Below are 18,132 nucleotides of genomic sequence, written 5' to 3' on the forward strand. Positions count from 1 at the left end.
CAATTGAAGGTGAGAAAAAGAAAAATACTTATTTTTTTTAAAAAGGGTTTTTTAAAAGCTGTCTCTAGAATATCCACTAGTAAGTTAATGATCTGGGGCTGAAGTTCATGACAAAGACTGGGGCTGATCTCTACAGAGTCATCTGCAGAGATGAGAGATGATAAGGTCACCAAGAGAGGGCCCAGGAGAGTCACCCTGGGGAATAACCACAGTTAGAAGGCATGAAATGGATGCACTTTCTAATGAGAATGCAACAAAGTGCTTAGTTGAGTAGAAGAAGAAAAAGTAGTATCTGGAAAACCCAAGGGAAAGAGAATGCCCAGCAAGAGAGAAGGGTCAAGTTTCAAATGTAGAGCTGAGTCGAGAAGGATGGGACCTGAGAAAAACCATCAGCTCTGACGCTGAGAACTTTGGCGACTCTGGAGAGAGCAATTCCAGTTGAGTGGTGGTGTGGGAAACCAGCTTGCAGAGGGTTGAACAAGGGGTGACGTGAGAGAAAGTAGCAAGTGTAGAAAGAAATTTTCTAGAACTTTGAGCGAGAAAGGGAGGAAGGATCTAGTATGATAACTTAAGAGCATGGTAGATCTCTAAAATATATTTAAGGCATTGGGAAATAGTTTGACATTATGGAGGGCAAAAGATAAGAGATGGAAGATTGGGGAAATAATTAGGTTTGTACCTGTTGACCAAGACAGGAGAGGCTGGGATTAAGGGTTTATGAAGTGATGTGGGCCTTGATGGAAGAATTGCTCTGTCATAGACCAAGAGTAAAGAGAAGAAGGTATCAAAAGGATCTGAAATAAGGAGAAGGGAAAAAGAAGCTCGTAGCGAATGCTTTCACTTTTCTCCATAAAGTTAAGAGGTGAGGTCCTCAGGGCAGAGAGGGGAGATGGAGAGGTAGGGAAGGCTTAAGGAAAAAGGACTTGGAATAGCTTTTGTGGGGAATGAGATAAGGAATCGATTAGGCAGGAATAAAAGGATTGCCTTGCTGCGGTGAGGGACCAATTAAGATTGAATGGCATGAACTGATGATGTGTCCAGTTAGCATGGTGGTACTGGGCGAAGCAGAGGAGGCAGATAATGGGAATAATCCAGGGCTGAGGTTTGATAACAGGAGAGTGATGATCAAATAACATGCTAAGGGAAGCGAGGAAGTTTAGAATGGAATTGGGTTGGAATTGAATTGGAAGAGAAGGATTGGAAGATTGGAAGATTGGATTAGATTTGGAAGACTGGATTGGAAAAGAAGGAAAATAAAGAAAGAGAAGGGGTAATGTCCTGGGAATGTACCGAGGAGGGGGTGGATTGGAGGTCTCCATGAGAGTGAATGCTGGGATTAGAAGAGAGAGGGATAGGTTATGGTCAGATAGGGGAACAACATATTCTAATTAAGGAAATGACACTTGTATGTGGTAGTGATATCTTAGGTAGCCCACTAGGTGGGGCCATAGTGAATAGAGCACTTGGCCCAAAGTCAGGAATTCTCATCTTCCTAAGTTCAAATTTAGTCTCCAGTACTTATTAGCTATGTGACTCTGGGCAGGTCACTTCATCCTGTTTACCTTAGTTTCCCCATCTGTAAATAAGCTAGAGAAGATGATGGCAAATCATTCTAGTAACTTTTCTTGCCTCAGTTTCCCCATCCGTAAAATGAGCTAGAGAAGGTAATGACAAATCATTCTAGTAACTTTGCCAAGAACTGAAATGACTGAACAACCGACCGCCCCTCAGTGGGCTTAAGGAGAAGTTACAGAGTCATCGAATGTAAGAGGGACGTGGAGTTGAATGGTTAGGGAATTTAGCATCAGTAGGATATTAAAGTTATTCAAGATAATTTTTGAGAGGAAGACACTTGGAGGAAAGACGAGTAATGAAGAAAGACTTCATGTAGAAGATGGCACAAAGGAAATTGGGGATTAAGAACAGTAAGAGATGGAGATGAGGAGGAAGAGGATTGCAGACATGGGGAACAGCATGTGGAAAGGCACACAGATGGGAGATGGAGTAATGCATCTGAGGAAGAGGAAGAAGGCCTGTCTGCTTCAACATTAAGAGTGAACGGGTGGGAGAGTGATGGGTAATAAGGCTGAAAAAGTATGTGAGGGCCAGATTGTGAGAACCCATAAATATAAAACAGAGGAGAGAGGATCATCAAGGAGGGTTACCAGGATCCCAAATCAAAGGAACCAAGAAGACAAGTGATTATTAAGAAATAAGAACAACAACAACTCTGAGATACCGCCACACACCTGTCAGATTGGCTGGGATGACAGGAAAAGATAATGATAAATGTTGGAGGGGATGTGGAAGAACTGGGACACTGATACATTGTTGGTGGAGTTGTGAACTGATCCAACCATCCTGGGGAGCAATCTGGAATTAGGCCCAGAGAGCTATAAAATTGTGCATTCCCTTTGACCCAGCAGTGCCATTACTCAAGAAAGGAAAGGGACCCACATGTGCAGAAATGTTTGTAGCAGCCCTTTTTGTGGTAGCAAAGAATTGGAAAATGAGTAGATGCCCCTCAATTGGATAATGGCTGAACAAATTGAGATACATGAAGATAATGGGATATTATTGTTCTATTAAAAATGATGAACAAGCTGATTTTGGAAAAGTCTGGAAAGGTTCACATGAACTGACGCTGAGTGAAACCAACAGAACCAGGAATACATTTTACAGGAAAACAACAGCAGTGTCGATGATCAACTATGAAAAACTCAGTTCTTCTCAACAAGTTCGGTAATTGAAAGCAATTCCAATACACTTTGGATAGAAAATGCCATCGGCATCCAGAAAAAGAACTATGGAGACAGAAGGTAACTCAACCCACGCTATGTTCACTTCTTTTATCTGGTTTTTTATCTCTCCCATGGAGAAATTTTTTTGGAGACCCTTTTACTCTGATTTTTTTTCCCAACATAAATCATAAAACAATATGTGTTAAAAAATAAATTTAAAAAAAAAAATAACAACTAACATTCATAAAGCACTGAGGTTTACAAAGCACTTTGCATTTATCATGTCATCTGATGCATATTTCCACTTTCGAGAGGTGCTATTTTTGTTATTCTCCTTTTGCAGATGAGGAAACTGAGGCTGGAAGAGGTTAAGCCACTTGCCCATGGTCAGTGAACCAGCAAGTGTCTGAGGCAGGTTTCAAAGTCATTTCTTTTCAATGTCAAGTCTACTAAAGTTCCTAGCTGCCCTAGTGAAACCTAGTTATCACTGTAGTGTCAAATCCGGTTTTTGAAACTCAGTAACCTCTTTAGGGCCCTTCCCCTATTCTCTCTTTGGAGGGGGAGCAGGATACCTCATTCCCATCCTTTGCCAAATCACAAAAAATTCGTGGCACCGAGTCTGGGGCTACCCTCTCCCTGCCCGCTCTCTCTCTACCAAGGCTGGCTTTAATTGCCTTCTTCCCTCTGTATTGACACAAGCAGGCTGCCCGGGCTCAGAGATAAGAGGGCACAGCTCTGGAGATTGTTACTGCAAGCTGAGGGTCCTCTCCATCCCATTTCCCATATTTTCCTCACAACACAAGAAAGTTCAAACAAAATAATTCTGAAGGCCATAAAGTCCGCTATTCTCTCTTTTCAACATAATCTTCCCAATTCACTAGTCAATTATTCCCCCTTATGCCTTAATATCTTTGTAATGGTCATCCCTGGCTCTTTATCTCTTAGGAGAGCTTGGTGCTTTTCACTGTGGCCGTACCTAAAACAACAGTAAAAATAATAACCAAAATTGAGGCGATGCTCCAAAGCTTCCAACATGCTTTTAGACATATTATTTAATTCAGGAAACATTTGTTAAATACGACCTCTGTGATGGACAGCAACGATTCTTCAGTAACCATTTGGCTTCCCTCAACTCTTCCCAAGTCCCCATTCAAACACATTGTGCTTTGATAATCTGAGAAGAGTCATTCAGCTTCTGTCTCATTGTATCTGCTTCAATACTAAAAGGCTCTGAATTGCTCACTGCCTGCTTTTGTGGGGGGAGATCCCCCTCATTAGGGGATATATATATATATATAATATGTTGTAATAATAATAATAATTATATATAATGATAATTAGAAGGGAGGGGCTTGAGCAGGAAGTGGTGTGTGTGTGTGAGAGAGAGACAGAGAGACAGAGAGAGACAGAGACAGAGACAGAGAGAGAGACAGAGACAGAGAGAGAGACAGAGAGAGAGAGAGACAGAGACAGAGGCAGAGAGAGAGACAGAGAGAGACAGAGACAGAGACAGAGAGAGAGACAGAGAGAGACAGAGAGAGAGACAGAGAGAGAGAGAGAGAGAGAGAGAGAGAGAGAGAGAGAGAGAGAGAGAGAGAGAGCGAGAGCGAGATTCTAGGACCTATGGCTGCAAAGACAAAAAAAAAATGTAATTGTCACTTCAGAACTCATTTTATTGATTTTATATATATATATGTACTTTTTATTTGTAATATACTTACCTTTATTCACATAATTACATTATGAGGCAGATAGGTTGCATAATGGATAGAGTGCCAGGGTATGGAGTCAGGAGGACTTGAATTAAAATGTAGCCTTAGACAATTACTAATTGTGTGACCCTAGGTAAGTCATTTAACTTTATTTCCCCATCTATAAAATGAGGTGGAGAGAAAATGGCAAACCACTCTGGTGTCCTTGCCAAGAAAGCCTTAGAAAAGGTAATGGAAAGTCACATGAGGGAAAGAAAGCTGAATAATTATAATATGCAAGACATATATATATATAATGAAAATATTATGTCATGTATTTTATTAGTTACTTAATAAATATTTTGCCTATTAATAATGATAGACATTTACATAGCACTTAAGGATTTGCAAGGCATTCTACAAATATCTCATTTTATTCTCATTATTACCCAGGGAGGTAGGTGCTATTATTATTATTCCCATTTTATAGATAAGAAAACTGAGGTTGAGAGAGGTTAAGTGTTTGCAAGGGATCACCCAGCTAATAAGAGTCCGGGACCGAATTTGAACTCAGTTTTTCTTGATTCCAAGTCCTAGATTCTATTTACTTATTACTACTCTTAGATAATATAGCACACTCTGTCATCCAGCTGTCCCATGTCCTCCTCTAAGTCTCAGATTGGCCCTGTGAGTGTGGCTGCTATGAAAATTATTGCAGGTGAGAAAGATCAGGTGATAACTAGAGTCAGATCTGGGAATTTCTGGATCCGTGTTCAATATTCCCTCCACTTGCCAGTCGGATGATTCCAGATAACATTTGTAGAAGCACTGTCCAGGTGAAGTCAATAGAACCTTCAGAGCTGGGATTATTGAATGGTGATAATCTCAAAGGAAGTCTTCCAAAGCATGTGGAAATGGTTAGGATTCCTCCGGAGGACCCGTGTCACTTGAGCATTGCATTTTGACAGATAGAAAGCATTTGTCTTGTACTTTTATATGCGTTATCTCATTTAAAACTAACTGCATTCATTGCACACGTATAATCTATATTAATTGCTTACTGTCTCAGGGAGGGGAGGAAGAGAGGAAAGGAGGGATAGAATTTGGAACTCAAAATTTTAAATATTTAATTTAATAAATTCAAAATATTTAAATATTTAAGAATTTTAAAGAACCTGTGTGATCCTGGCCAAGTCACCTAACTTCTATACCTCAGTTTCCCCATCTGTAAAATGGGAATAATAAGAGCATCTAATTCATGGTTTTATTGCAAGTCATATAATAATTTGTACAGTGCTTAACAGAGTGCCTGGCATATATTAAGCTCTATATAAATGTTAGCCATCATCATCATTATTATTATTATTATTAATCTTAACAATTTGTCCTGGAAAGTAGATGCTGTTTTTATCCCCATTTTATGGATGAGGAAACTGAGGCAGAAAGATTACTTTCACAGTCAACATGTTCCTTCAGCTGAATTGCAGGTGTTCCTGATTTCATGTTCACCACTCTTATTTACCACTGAATCTACTTTCTTAGACAATTGCTCGTTTTTATATGAACATCCAGGATTCTGGAGTTGTAGGTGAAGAATCTGATTGGTTAACAGAGAAATAGACCTGTTTAAGAACACAGTGCCTGTTAGCAGTAAGCTCCCTCTACATGGAACACCGGAGCCTCCAGATTTCCCTTTGCTTTTTTCTGGGCAGTGTAAAGGGCTTTATTGAGTGGCTTCCACCTGCCCAGCCCCCATTAAGTGAGCTTAGCTTACTGGAAAGTCGCCTTTTGTTTGAAAATGTTGTCTGCCCAAACCTTCCCCTCTGGGGATACAGGCAGGATCCACTGGCACATTCTCAGGAGTACAAAGGAGAGCTCCTTAACTAGTCTATGACTGGGGTCTTCCTAGGGAGCTGCTGGTAGGAAATGGGTGGGTTTCAGCCGCTGGGGCAGCTCCCACAATAGTATGCATTTTGTGACCCTTAAGAGTGTCGTAGAAATGGCACCCATTTTTTAAAAGTGCTGGGCTGGTTGCAAGGGGACCTGGGTCCCAAACCTGCCAAGGACATTTACAGTCCGACTGTGGCCCTGCACAAATCAGTCTCTTACATTTGTGTGAAATTGGAACAATAATATTTGCTTCCCAAGCAACAAATAATATCTGTTGGGGTTATCTGGGGCATCGAGGTGTGCTGTGGATAGAGAAATGAGCCTGAAGTTAGGAAGACTCATATTCCAGAGTTCAAATCTGGCCTCAGACTCTTACTGTGTGACTCTGGGCAAATCACTTAACCCTGTTTGCCTCAGTTTCCCCATCTGTAAAATAACCTGGAGAAGGAAATGACAAACTGCTCCAAGACCTGTGCCAAGAAAACTTCCCAAATGGGGTCACAAAGAGATGTGATAAAAAACGAGTGAACAACAATAACTATAATGATGTACTAACGATAATAGTAATAACTGGCATTTATATATCAATTTAAAGTTTGCAAATCACTTTACAAATATTAAATCTTTTGATCCTTACAACAACCCTGCTGGAGGTAGAGGTTATTATCATCCCCAGTTAAGGAAAGGAAGGGGTTCAGAGGCTGAGTGAATTGCCTAGGATCCCACAGCTAATAAGTGAGCCAAGGTTTGAATTCATCGCCCCGACCGCCCACTCTGACTACCCAAGCTGCTAACTGCTACCGTCCCTATGGGGGCAAACTTTCCGAAGAAGAGTTGAGCTTAGCTGCAACCCTCGCTTCTGACCCAGTTCTATTTCTTCACATGCTAACATCTCTGTTTATGCATGCACTGAAATCCCTCCCGTACCATCTGCTTGTCCCACGTGAGTTCAGGACCCCATGCGCCTGGTTCCCAGCCAGACCTTCTTATCTCCTTTTCTGTCCCGGATTAGTTCAGATGGAGTCATCGCGGTTCCCAGACATTGTTCCCAGTCTATAGATGAGTGTTGGATCATCTTTCTCATGATCATTGTCTTCGCCATCATAGCTAGCATTTACATGAGCCCTACTATGTGCCAGGCATTGTGCTAATCAGTTTCCAAATATTATCTCATTTGATCCTCCAACGACGCTGGCAGGTAGGTGAGTTGAGAAATAGTTGAGAAAACAGAATTTGAGAGAGTTTAGGCGTCTTGTCAGAGTCACAGAGTTATTTAAGTGTGCAAGGCTGGATTTGAATTTGGGCCCTGCGCTCCACCCACTGAGCTGCCTTAGAGTCACTAATACTTTTCTGCAGCCACAATTGACTGCCAAGCCTCCCCGTGCCCCTGCATCCTCGGGCTGTCTAGGAAGATGGATGCAGGAGTATTCCGATTCTTGTCCTCCATCAAGAAGGCTGATCTTGTTTGGCGCTTCCTTGGCAACATTATAATTGTGCAAATAGGGGGTGTTGATGTTTTATAGTGGAGCAATTACAAAGGATCGTAGAATCTTAGGTTGAGAGCTCCAAAGGGCCTGCATCCCACTGTCCCCATTCTGAAGATGGAAAAACGTGAAGTGACTGGCTCAACATCACCTACGTGTAACGGGGGGAGGGCAGATTCAACAGCTTCTCCATGATCTCGCTGCCTCCCCGATACCTAATTACGTTTAGTTCGTTTTCTCGGCTAAGCCATCACATGGGTAGGTGGCATGTGGAGGGCTCCTGCTGAGCCTGGTGGGCACAATCCAGATGGCATTTTCCATCCCTGCTTCTTTGAAGCTCGGCAGAATGCCCATTGACCCAGTAGACCCATCAGTTTCTTTGTGGCGCTGCTTTGACCCTGATCCACCTGTGATTGGCCCCCCATCACCTCCCCTCTGACCCCTGGTTTGTTTCATCTTTAGCTGAGGGCATTACAGCCGGACCGTCTCTCCAAACCCAGCCAGCACTGAAATTCTAGGATTGCGAGTGGCAAAAGCCTTACACCATTCACCTTCCTCAGGCTCGCTGCCCGAAGCAAACCCCGCTCCGCACTTTAGTCAGCTACCTTGGCAGCAGTGGTGACAGCTCGCGCTGAGCAAGCTCTTTTCAGGGCCGGTATTTTTGCAGTGGATTTGGGTGTTTTGTTGGCCGGGGCAGGGGCGTGTCCCTCTGTTTGGCTCATTAAACCTTCACAGCCGGTCCCCCACCTGTCCTTCTGTATTATTCTGCCGCACTTCCCTGCCTATAATTCTCTGACCCACCCTAAGTTGCATTTTTGCTTTTCCAAACCCTGTCTTCTGTCTCTACGCCTTTTGTAATCACTGACCACCATTTCTGGGATTCACTCGCTCCTCCCCTCCCTCCTTAGAATCCCTTGTTTTCTGCAAAACTCCTCAAGCGCCTCTTGTACGTCTCTCCTGGACAGAGTGAGCCGGTGACTGCCCAGCTCTGTCTCACTGAAATCCAGACACTGGCAAGGCAAGAGGTCCCCTCCTGATACCACTGGGCCATTCAGGAAGGAAGGATGGACAACCCCGCTGGCGCTCCCTCCCTTTTACCTCAAGTAGAGTTTGTTTAGGCCTAAGTATGTGGCTAGAGCGCGGGGCCTGGAGTAAGGAAGACCTGAGACGTGTGACTCTGGGCAAGCAACGGCATCTCCTTCAGACTCGTTTCCTTACCTGTAAAAGAGGGATAATAACAGACCCGGCCTCACAGAGCTGGGGGCTTCGGGGAGAAGGAAGTACATCGAATGAGATCCTACATTAGATCCACTAAAGAAGTGTTAGCTTTATTATTGAACTGTGCTGAATTACAGGTGTTTGTTAGCCCAGACTAGAGAAGGCTTGGAAGGTGGGAGGCCATGATAGCTCTCTTCAGAGATGTGAAGTGCTGTCCTTTCAAAAAGGGACCAGAAATACTCTGTCTGGGATCAAGAGCAGCAGCTGTTGGCTCAGCGTAAGGAAGGACTTCCTTGATTTGACAACAAAACAGGCTGATCTCTCTGAGTGGCAAGGCTGTCTACACTGGCGGCAGTCCAGCAGTGGCTGGGAGAATCTAAAGTGTTTGCATCTCATACAGATACTGGTATTGAAAGGTTCTTCCAGGGCGGAATGAGTGTTGGGCCAGAAGATCTCAAAGAAATGTCCAAGATCTCAGATTGATGATTCTTCCTCATTCTCAACCCCAGAAGGGAGAGACATTGACACCTGACCAAAGGAACAAGGGTTAAACGGGAAGACTTGGGAGGGAATATCGGAGCATCTTCACGGACTTGAAGAGCTTTCACCTGAAGGGATTCGATTTGTCCTGTTCTTCTGTGGAGGACTGCGGCAGGGGCAACGCGTGGCAGCTGCAATGTAGGCCTGAGATCATGCAACATTCCCTAACATCTAGAGCTGTCCATTAATGAATGGGTCGCTCGGCTCACTAGTGAGTTCCCCCACCTTTGAGGTCTTTGCTTGTTCTAGGATTAGGGGATTTTAGAGCCAGTGCTCTGACTTGGACTGGAAGGCAGAAACAGGGTTGAACTAGGGGAAAAGTAGCTTCTCCTAGAGTCAGAAGGAAAGAAAACTAGGAGCTTTGTTTCTAGATGTGGCCCCTGAGGGCTTTTTTTTTTTTTTAATAATTCTTAAGACTCCGGCCTAGCTCAGGCTAAAAAGGACTTTAATGGGCTCATCAGCTGGGCCATCTACTTTCATAGCATACAGTGGCCAAGAAAAAGTCATTTTTAACAAATCACCCACATCAACACATGTAATATAAATACTCAAGTGACATCGTGTGACAAATAGTTCTCCATCGCATTTGTCCTTCCTGGAAATTCTGGAGACAGACCGTCGCTGACTGAGTCTTTCACATAAATTAATGTTTGGAAGTGTTAAGTCATTTGTAATGTTTTTACCATCAGTCAATACGTGAGCAAACAGTGGGGAAAGTCAAGAGACATATGGAGGACTGATCTTAAACAAGCAGTTACGAGGATAAGGCGGGAAAGGGGGTTGGTTTCTGCCAAAAGATGCTCGGGCAGCACAGTGGTTTAAGGCGCTGGGTTAAAATCTGGCCTCAGACATTGAGTAGCTGTATGGCCCTCAGCAAGCCGCTTAACCGCTTTGTGCCTCAGTTTCCCCATCTGGAGATAAATACAGCCCCTACTGCAGGGTTGTTATGCCTGTAAAACGACATAATATTTGCCAAGCATAGTGCCTGGCATGTACTATGTGCTCAATAAATGCTTGTTTCTTTTTCTCTCCCCATTTCACAAGAGTTGACTTGTAAACTGCTGCTCTCAGTTTTCCTTGAGGCCTTTCAGAAGTGTCCACCCTGAACTCAGAAGTGAGACCTAGAGACAAGATACTTTACTTGCAGTGGGATTAGAGGGTTTTAGAGACAGAGCTCTGGCTTGGGCTGAAGGGAAGAAACAGGATGGAGCCAGAAGGAAAGGAACTTGACTAAGAGTCAGGCAGAAAGAAAACTAAACAGGGAAGAAACATGTACCTCACAGCAACCTTAGGAGGCAGGTACTACTATTTTTATTAATAGTATTTTATTTTTCCAAATACATGCAAAGATAGTTTTTGACATTCGCCTTTATAAAACCTCGGGATCCAAATTCTCTCTCCCCCCAAAACATTAATCTAATAGAGGCTAAATATGTGCAATTTTTCTAAAGAAATTTCCATATCCATCCTGCTGCACAAGAAAAAATCAGATCAAAAGGGAGGAAAAACACGAGAAAGGAAAAAACGCAAGCAAACAACAAGAAAGGTGAAAATACCACGCTTTGATCCATGTTCAGTCTCCGTTGTTCTCTCTCTGGACATACTTCTTAAGTTTACTGGAGTTGCCTTGAATCACCTCATTGTTGAAAAGAGCCAAGTCCCTCATGGTTGGTCATCATACAATCTTATTACTGTGTACCTTGTTCTCGTGGTTCCACCCACCAAACGTGGCAGCAGGTCGGACCATCCCATAATCCTGTGGTTGCTGTGTGCAATGATGTCTTGGTTCTGCTCGCTTCGTTCAGTGCCAGTTCATGTAAGTCGTTCCAGACTTTTCTGAATCAGACAAGTGCTATGATTACCCCCACGTTACAGTTGGGGAAACTAAGGCAAGCAGAAGCTGTGCTTGCCCGGGGTAAGTGTCTGGGGAGGATTCACTTTGACCTGCCTGGCTTCCAAGTCCAGCACCATTCCTCACTAGCTTCCTCAGTCACCAGCACATCAGTGAACACATGGAGGAAGAAGGGAGGATGGATAACAACAATAATGTTAATAATAACAAAGTTCATCAGAATAACCCATCAAGCCTCTCGAGGCAGGAGGAGAAATGAATCGGCTCTCGTTGGCTCCTTGGCCAAGCTCGTTCCATATAATTATTTGGCATCCCGAAGTCCGGGAAGCCTTTGACTATCGCTTTCACCTCCCACCCGGGAAGCTGACCCTTCCAACATCAGAGACTGAGACCCTGCTAGGTCATCAGCTCCCCGGGAGCAGGGGTCAAGGCCTATCTGACCTGGTATGGTCCTGGAAGTACGCCCCAAAGCTTGCTGAATTTCCTGCCTGCTACTGACCTTGAATTCGCTGGTCTTTGCCACCACCTAGTGGAGGCTGAACTCCCTACAACCAGCCACGTCTGGACCGCTGTTCTTTAAAGGTTTATGTTTCTAGAAGAGGCATTAAGTCCATTTTGTGTCATTTGAAAATTATTCTAAAGGGACCCATGGGGCTTTTTCCCACCAGGCCTTCCAGGTCCCATGTGCAGCGCATGAATCAGCCCCTGATTCATCTTTTAGATGAGAGGCAGCATGGACCAGGGAAAATCCCGGCTGTGGCTTTGCTCCTTGGCTCTGTTGGCCGCTAACTCTAGGACCATCGCTTCATCTCTTAGACCCCAGTTCTGCCTCTCGCTCACTCACTGGGCCCAGGGCCAGCCAGCACACCCTTAGTCAATCATTCATCACTTCCCAGTGCTTACACTGGACAAAGCACTCCCACTCCTGAGGTTCAGCTTTCCTGGTCCCTTGCAGAGCCCAGCTCCAGAAGGCCCGAGACGTTCTTTTCTTTGTAACTTCTTCTGAAACTAGGGAGCAGATTATGGGTGGGGAGCCTCCGGGGGACCCTGCGCACTCTGTGGAGCTGCTGGCGGTTTTACTGAACGTCTTTGTTCCTCTATTCTTTATCTTTTGTTATAAGTCCTGGCTCGCTGTAAAGTAGGAGGTGTATCTTTGGGAATGGGGGAGTTGGAAAAAAAATCAATGAATATATTTTAAATAATAATAGCTAATGTTTGGAGAGCTTTTTCAGATTTGCTGGTGACTGTACAAATAGTGTTATCATTTTAGATTGTTGTCCTTCCTTCTAGAAGGCTGTCACTGTGCTAGAGTTAAGTGACTCATCAGACCAACATGAGCTCGGAATGCTCTGCCACAGGTCGGGTACAAATAGCCCGTTTGAATCTTTGGGGCGGACTCTCTAACTCTGCACATCCTTTCATCATCGCAGTGACCCTGTGCTGTTAGTATTCCCTTTTTTCAGATGAGGAAACTGAGGCAAGTAGCTTAGGTGGTGTGTCCAGGGTCACACAGTAAGTATCTGAGACCAGATTTAATTAAACTTCTATTGTCCTGATTATGGGTCCATCAGTCTAGCCACTGTATCATTCTCTGTTTTCCAGAAAAGAGTTCTCTTAAAACACAACTCTGTAGAAGGTAAAATCTTGATTCAGACTATAGTAACAAACTCAAAGTAAAGGTCTATTGGGAGTGAAATCATTCCTCCTTTTCATCTTTGTACCCAGCACATAGGACAGTTCATTTAGTCAACAAGCATTCATGAAGCACCAGTTACATACCAGGTACCGTGCTAGGCCCCGAGGATGGAGAAACACAAAAAGGAAGCAGTCCACACCAGGCAGCTGGTGGTTAGAGCACTGGATCTGAAATTAAATCCAACCCCAGTCACTTCCTGCCACTTGACCCTCGGCAAATCACCCACTTTCACAGGTTTGTTGTGAGGATCAAATTCGATAATATTTGTAAAGAGCTTCGAAGAGTTCCCGGCGTATTTGTTCAGTTGTTTTAGTCATGTCTACTCTTTATCATCCCATCTGGAGTTTTCTCTGGCAGAGGTACTGGAGTGAGTGGTTTGCCATTTCCTTCTCTAGCTCATTTTACAGATGAGGAAATTGTGGCAAACAAGGTAAAGTGACTTGCCCAGGAAATATCTGAAGCCAGATTTGAATTCAGGAAAATGAGTCATCCTCATTCCAGGTCCAGCATCACTCCCTGGTTGCCCATCTGGCACATAGTAGGTGCTTAATTTTCATTGAGTCATTGATTTGGTACACAGACAATTAAATACAAGGTTTTTGCAAAATAAAGCTGCTTTGGCGGAGATCAGACAAGGAGAGAAGGAAAGGAATGAATGTTCATTAAGCACCTACTATGTGCTGGGCTTGGTGGAGTGCTTTATAGATATGATCTCATTCAATCTTCATAATCCTAGGAGTGGGTGCTATTGCCCTCTCCCTTTTACGGTTGAATAAATGGAAACTGGCAGAAATTTACATAGCTTGCCTAGGATCATGTGGCCAGTAAGTACCTGAAGCTGGGTTCAAATTCCAGGCCCAGGCCCTCTCTCCTGTGAGCCATGTGGCTGCCATGTGTCACAGAGGCATTTGATCTAAGTCTTGAGCACAAGTGAAGACAGGGAACGTTCCAAAGTATTTAGGACTGACAGCCTGTACAAAAGCCTGGAGGTGGGAGGTGGAAACAAGTGATCCAGTTAATCTAGAACATTCCATGTCATCTAGAGTCACTTTAGAAAGATAACTGGGGAACCTCTGCCCAAGAAAATTGGGTCTTTCTCTTAGCACTGGTGAGCCACTGTATATTGTGGAGTAAGGGAGCAGCATGGTTAGATGCCTGCTTTTGGAATATCAGTTGTATGTAAGGTATATGATGGAGAGATAGAATGGGAAACAGAAGGAAAGAAGATGCACTGGTCTCACTTTCTTAAAGTTTACATATATTAAAAATATTTTATTGTGTTTTTTGTTTTTCTATTATCTATACTTTACAATGTAATTTTTTCTTCTCCTTTATAGCCAAGAATTTTTAATAATGTTTTTTTATTTTGAAAATACATCCAAAGACAGTTTTCAACATTCACCCTTGCAAAACCTTGTGTTCCAAATTTTCCTACCTTCCTTCCCCTTACCTCTGGAATCGAGCTGGGCAGAGAGAAGAGAAGGGGAATATGAGTGGGGGTGACAGGACATGTTCAGTCGTGTCTGACTTTTTGTGACCTTGTTTGGGTTTTTCTTGGCAGAGAGACTAGAGGGTTTATAATTTCCTTCCTCAGCTCATTTGACAGATGGGGAAACTGAGGCAAACAGGCTTGCCCAGGGTCACACAGCTACGGAGTATCCAAAGCCATATTTGAGTTCAGAAAAAATGAGTCTCCCTAACTTCAGACTCGCTTCTATATCCACAGTACTACCTTGCTGCCCACTACTGGGGCAGAAAGTCATCCATCAACCCTAAAAAGTCCTTCAGGCTGTCTCGAGAGGTTGAAGCGTGTTGGGCCTCTAGACAACTGGGCTTTTGTTTCGGCAGAGCCTCGCCTTGTCGTTCTTGGCCCCGCGCGTGGTGCTGCCAGAGAGCTAACGTTACAGTTCTCCGCTCCTCTGCCGTCCAACCCCACCCCCTGCCCCAAATGGATGTGTGACAAAACAAGTCCATGCTTATCTCAGAGTCTCTGTGCAAAGTCCTATGTCCTCTGATTGTTCTGCTGGTGTAAACTGTATCTCCCAGTGAGATTGGAAGCTCTTGCGTTTATTTTTTTTCCCTTCTGGATCTCCTCCACCCGCCCCATGGCCCCTGGCACAGTGAGCATCCTGAATGTGGTGGAGACGAGCCTGGGGCCAGAGGCTGCACCTTTCCCTACTAGGATGAAGCAAATGTGAGCTCTTTGAGCTCAGAGACTGTTTTATCCTGGTTTAGCCCAAAGTTTAGAGCAGAGTAAGCACTCACTAAACACTTGTTGCATGAGGGAAGGAGGGAAGGAGGGAAGGAAGGAAGGAAGGAAGGAAGGAAGGAAGGAAGGAAGGAAGGAAGGAAGGAAGGAAGGAAGGAAGGAAGGAAGGAAGGAAGGAAGGAAGGAAGGAAGGAAGGAAGGAAGGAAGGAAGGAAGGAAGGAAGGAAGGAAGGAAGGAAGGAAGGAAGGAAGGAAGGAAGGGAAGGAAAGGAAGGAAGGAAGGAAGAAAGGGGGGAGGGAGTTGATTGGTTTACTAGCTCACAATGAAGAGCTCCCTTCCCTTCTCCCTTGCCTGCTATTCACCTGTTCTGTTTTTCCTCTTTGTCTTTCAGTCCAACAAAGTTCCCGTGGTCCAGCACCCTCATCATATGCACCCATTGACTCCCCTCATCACCTACAGCAATGACCACTTTTCCCCTGGCTCCCCACCGGCACACCTCTCCCCGGAGATCGATCCAAAGACAGGTGAGTGAGTGAGCGGCCTCCCTACTTTGTGACCTCCTGGACGTGGAGGCCAGGAAACCTTTAGCTTCCAAGCACTTGTCCCTTCCATTTCATTGAAATTAATCCGTTTTCCTGGCAATAGTGATAAAATTGCCCTCCCTTTAGTTCAAAATATCCTCAGTTTGGTGGGAAAGGAGATAGTCCTTTGATTGGGAGAAGTAGAATTCTTAGAAATTGTTTTGCCCCCATAGCAATTTTTATCCATGTAAGTGTCTCCACTGGGATTCAGAAAGTAGCATTACACTCTTGTCTAATCTGGACCTCTGATTTCGTTAGTCATAAATTCCCATTGAGGAAACCTTGTACCCATGATGCCTCGATGTGACATTTATATGTCATCGTTTACACTTTCTCCCCCACATTGGGCTGTGAGCTCTCTGAGGGGGGATTGTCTTTTGCCTTTCTTTTTATCTGCGGCATTTAGCACAAGACTAGGCACAGAGTAAGTGTTTAATCAAGGCTTGTTGACTGATACCAACTCATCAGGAACAGCCAGTACCCAACCCTGCCCTGTCTCAGCTGATGGCAGCTCTAGGCAGTGACTAGCAATTGCAGATGTGTCCTAGGATAAGAATGGAATGGGATGCCAGGAAATAAGGTGGGGTGTAATGCATCTAGGAGACGGCCGGGGCACCACGTAACGGGTCTTTCTTTCGAAACAGGAATCCCCAGGCCACCTCATCCTGCTGAGCTGTCACCTTACTACCCGCTGTCTCCTGGAGCTGTTGGTCAGATCCCCCACCCGCTGGGCTGGCTCGTCCCACAGTAAGGATGATGGCAGCTCTCCCTTCTCTCCGCCCCAGTCCCTAAATAACCTGGTCAGCCTGTGCTGGGCTTTTTCTTCTCCAATCGAAATCCGGAGCAGACTGTCCAGGAAGTGTTCCCTAGACCGGGACATCTTGAACTTTTTCCTCTCATGACCCCTTTTCTCCTGAGAAATGTTTACATGACCCTAGGTATATAGGTATATAAAATAGGGATACAAATCAAATGTTTACTGATAAGAAATCATAATTTCATGACCTTCACATTTAATTTTGAGACCCTATATGGGGTCACTACCCATGAGTCCTAGAGTGTGTGTGTATATGTGTATATATAGAGTGTGTGTATGTATGTGTGTGTGTGTGTGTATATATATATATATACCCAAACAGTGTAAGCATAGATGAGATGCTGCTCCCCTCCTCCACCTTTGGGACCCCTTTCTAGCAGCATCTAGACTTCTCTGTTTTCTGTCTCCCTCTCTCCACCTTTCTCGATGCACTGATGAGATTTTCTTGCTTTTGACATGAAGGCAAGGACAGCCAATGTACTCCATCCCTCCCGGCGGCTTCCGGCACCCGTACCCTGCCCTTGCCATGAATGCTTCAATGTCCAGGTAAGTTTCGTGGCCGGGCTGGCTCCCAGAGAAGGGGGATGATCCCCTGCCAGGTTACTCTCCTCTCCTTGAATCGATTGGCCTTTCTCCTGTCAATCAGAATAGAGGCAAGGACTCTCTTTCCCCCTCCTGCTCCTCTTTGCCAAGGATCCTGGCTCCAGTGAGAAGGAGGATGACAGAACAGGCTTGTGATTTAACTGAGAGCACCTTAGGCTAGGACACAGCAATGCCTTCTCCCAGTTGTCTGACATTGAAAATCACCTAAACAACTGAAAGATTAAGTGTCCTTGAAGGTAGTAGAGGGAAGAGTGGAATTCGAACCCACACCTTCTGTCTCCTTATCTAGAATTCTCTTCATTGCTTTAGGACTCATTCTCTCAACAGCAGATGAAAGCCCATGCTCAGTTACCCTGGAATCTAGACCCTCCTATCCCCTTCCTTCTGACTCTGGCTCCTCTCCTATGATTAGCACTTCCCTAATCCTTAGACTTTGCTTGCTCTCATCTCCCTAGCCTCATCCCTCCATCTCGTCCTTCCTTCCTTCTTTCCCTTCCCTCCCGCTTCCTTCCCAATGGCCTCCATATTCAGGGAGCACCCCTCCATCTATTGCAGACCTTCTCCCATCACACCCTTTTCTTGTGAACCTCCCAGCCTTCTCTCAATAGCTCTCACCCCTTCTTCTACCTCACCCTGTGTCTTGCCCCTTTCCCTTCTGGTCCTAACAGCTGATAACCCCTTTTCTCTTCTTTCCCTCTTCTGTGAATGTCTTTTCATCTCCATACACTGTCATTTCCTGGAAGGCAGCCACTGTTTCCTTTCTGGTATCCAGTCCATAGAAAGGGCAGCTACCTGACTCAGTGGATAGA

At 44.6% G+C, this 18,132-nt stretch overlaps 1 protein-coding gene across 1 annotated transcript in view; it reads left to right on the plus strand.

Moving 5' to 3' along the window:
- The window catches only part of TCF7L1 (transcription factor 7 like 1), a 215,700-nt gene that overhangs the window by 190,630 nt on the left and 6,938 nt on the right, over positions 1-18,132 (plus strand). Inside the window, exons 5-7 of the mRNA XM_074285620.1 lie at positions 15,714-15,846; positions 16,548-16,650; positions 17,183-17,266. Coding sequence (XP_074141721.1) covers positions 15,714-15,846; positions 16,548-16,650; positions 17,183-17,266 — 320 coding nt within the window. The remainder of the gene's footprint in view (positions 1-15,713; positions 15,847-16,547; positions 16,651-17,182; positions 17,267-18,132) is intronic.

Source organism: Sminthopsis crassicaudata, chromosome 2 (genome assembly GCF_048593235.1).
Source record: "Sminthopsis crassicaudata isolate SCR6 chromosome 2, ASM4859323v1, whole genome shotgun sequence".
Classification (NCBI taxonomy): Eukaryota; Metazoa; Chordata; class Mammalia; order Dasyuromorphia; family Dasyuridae; genus Sminthopsis; species Sminthopsis crassicaudata.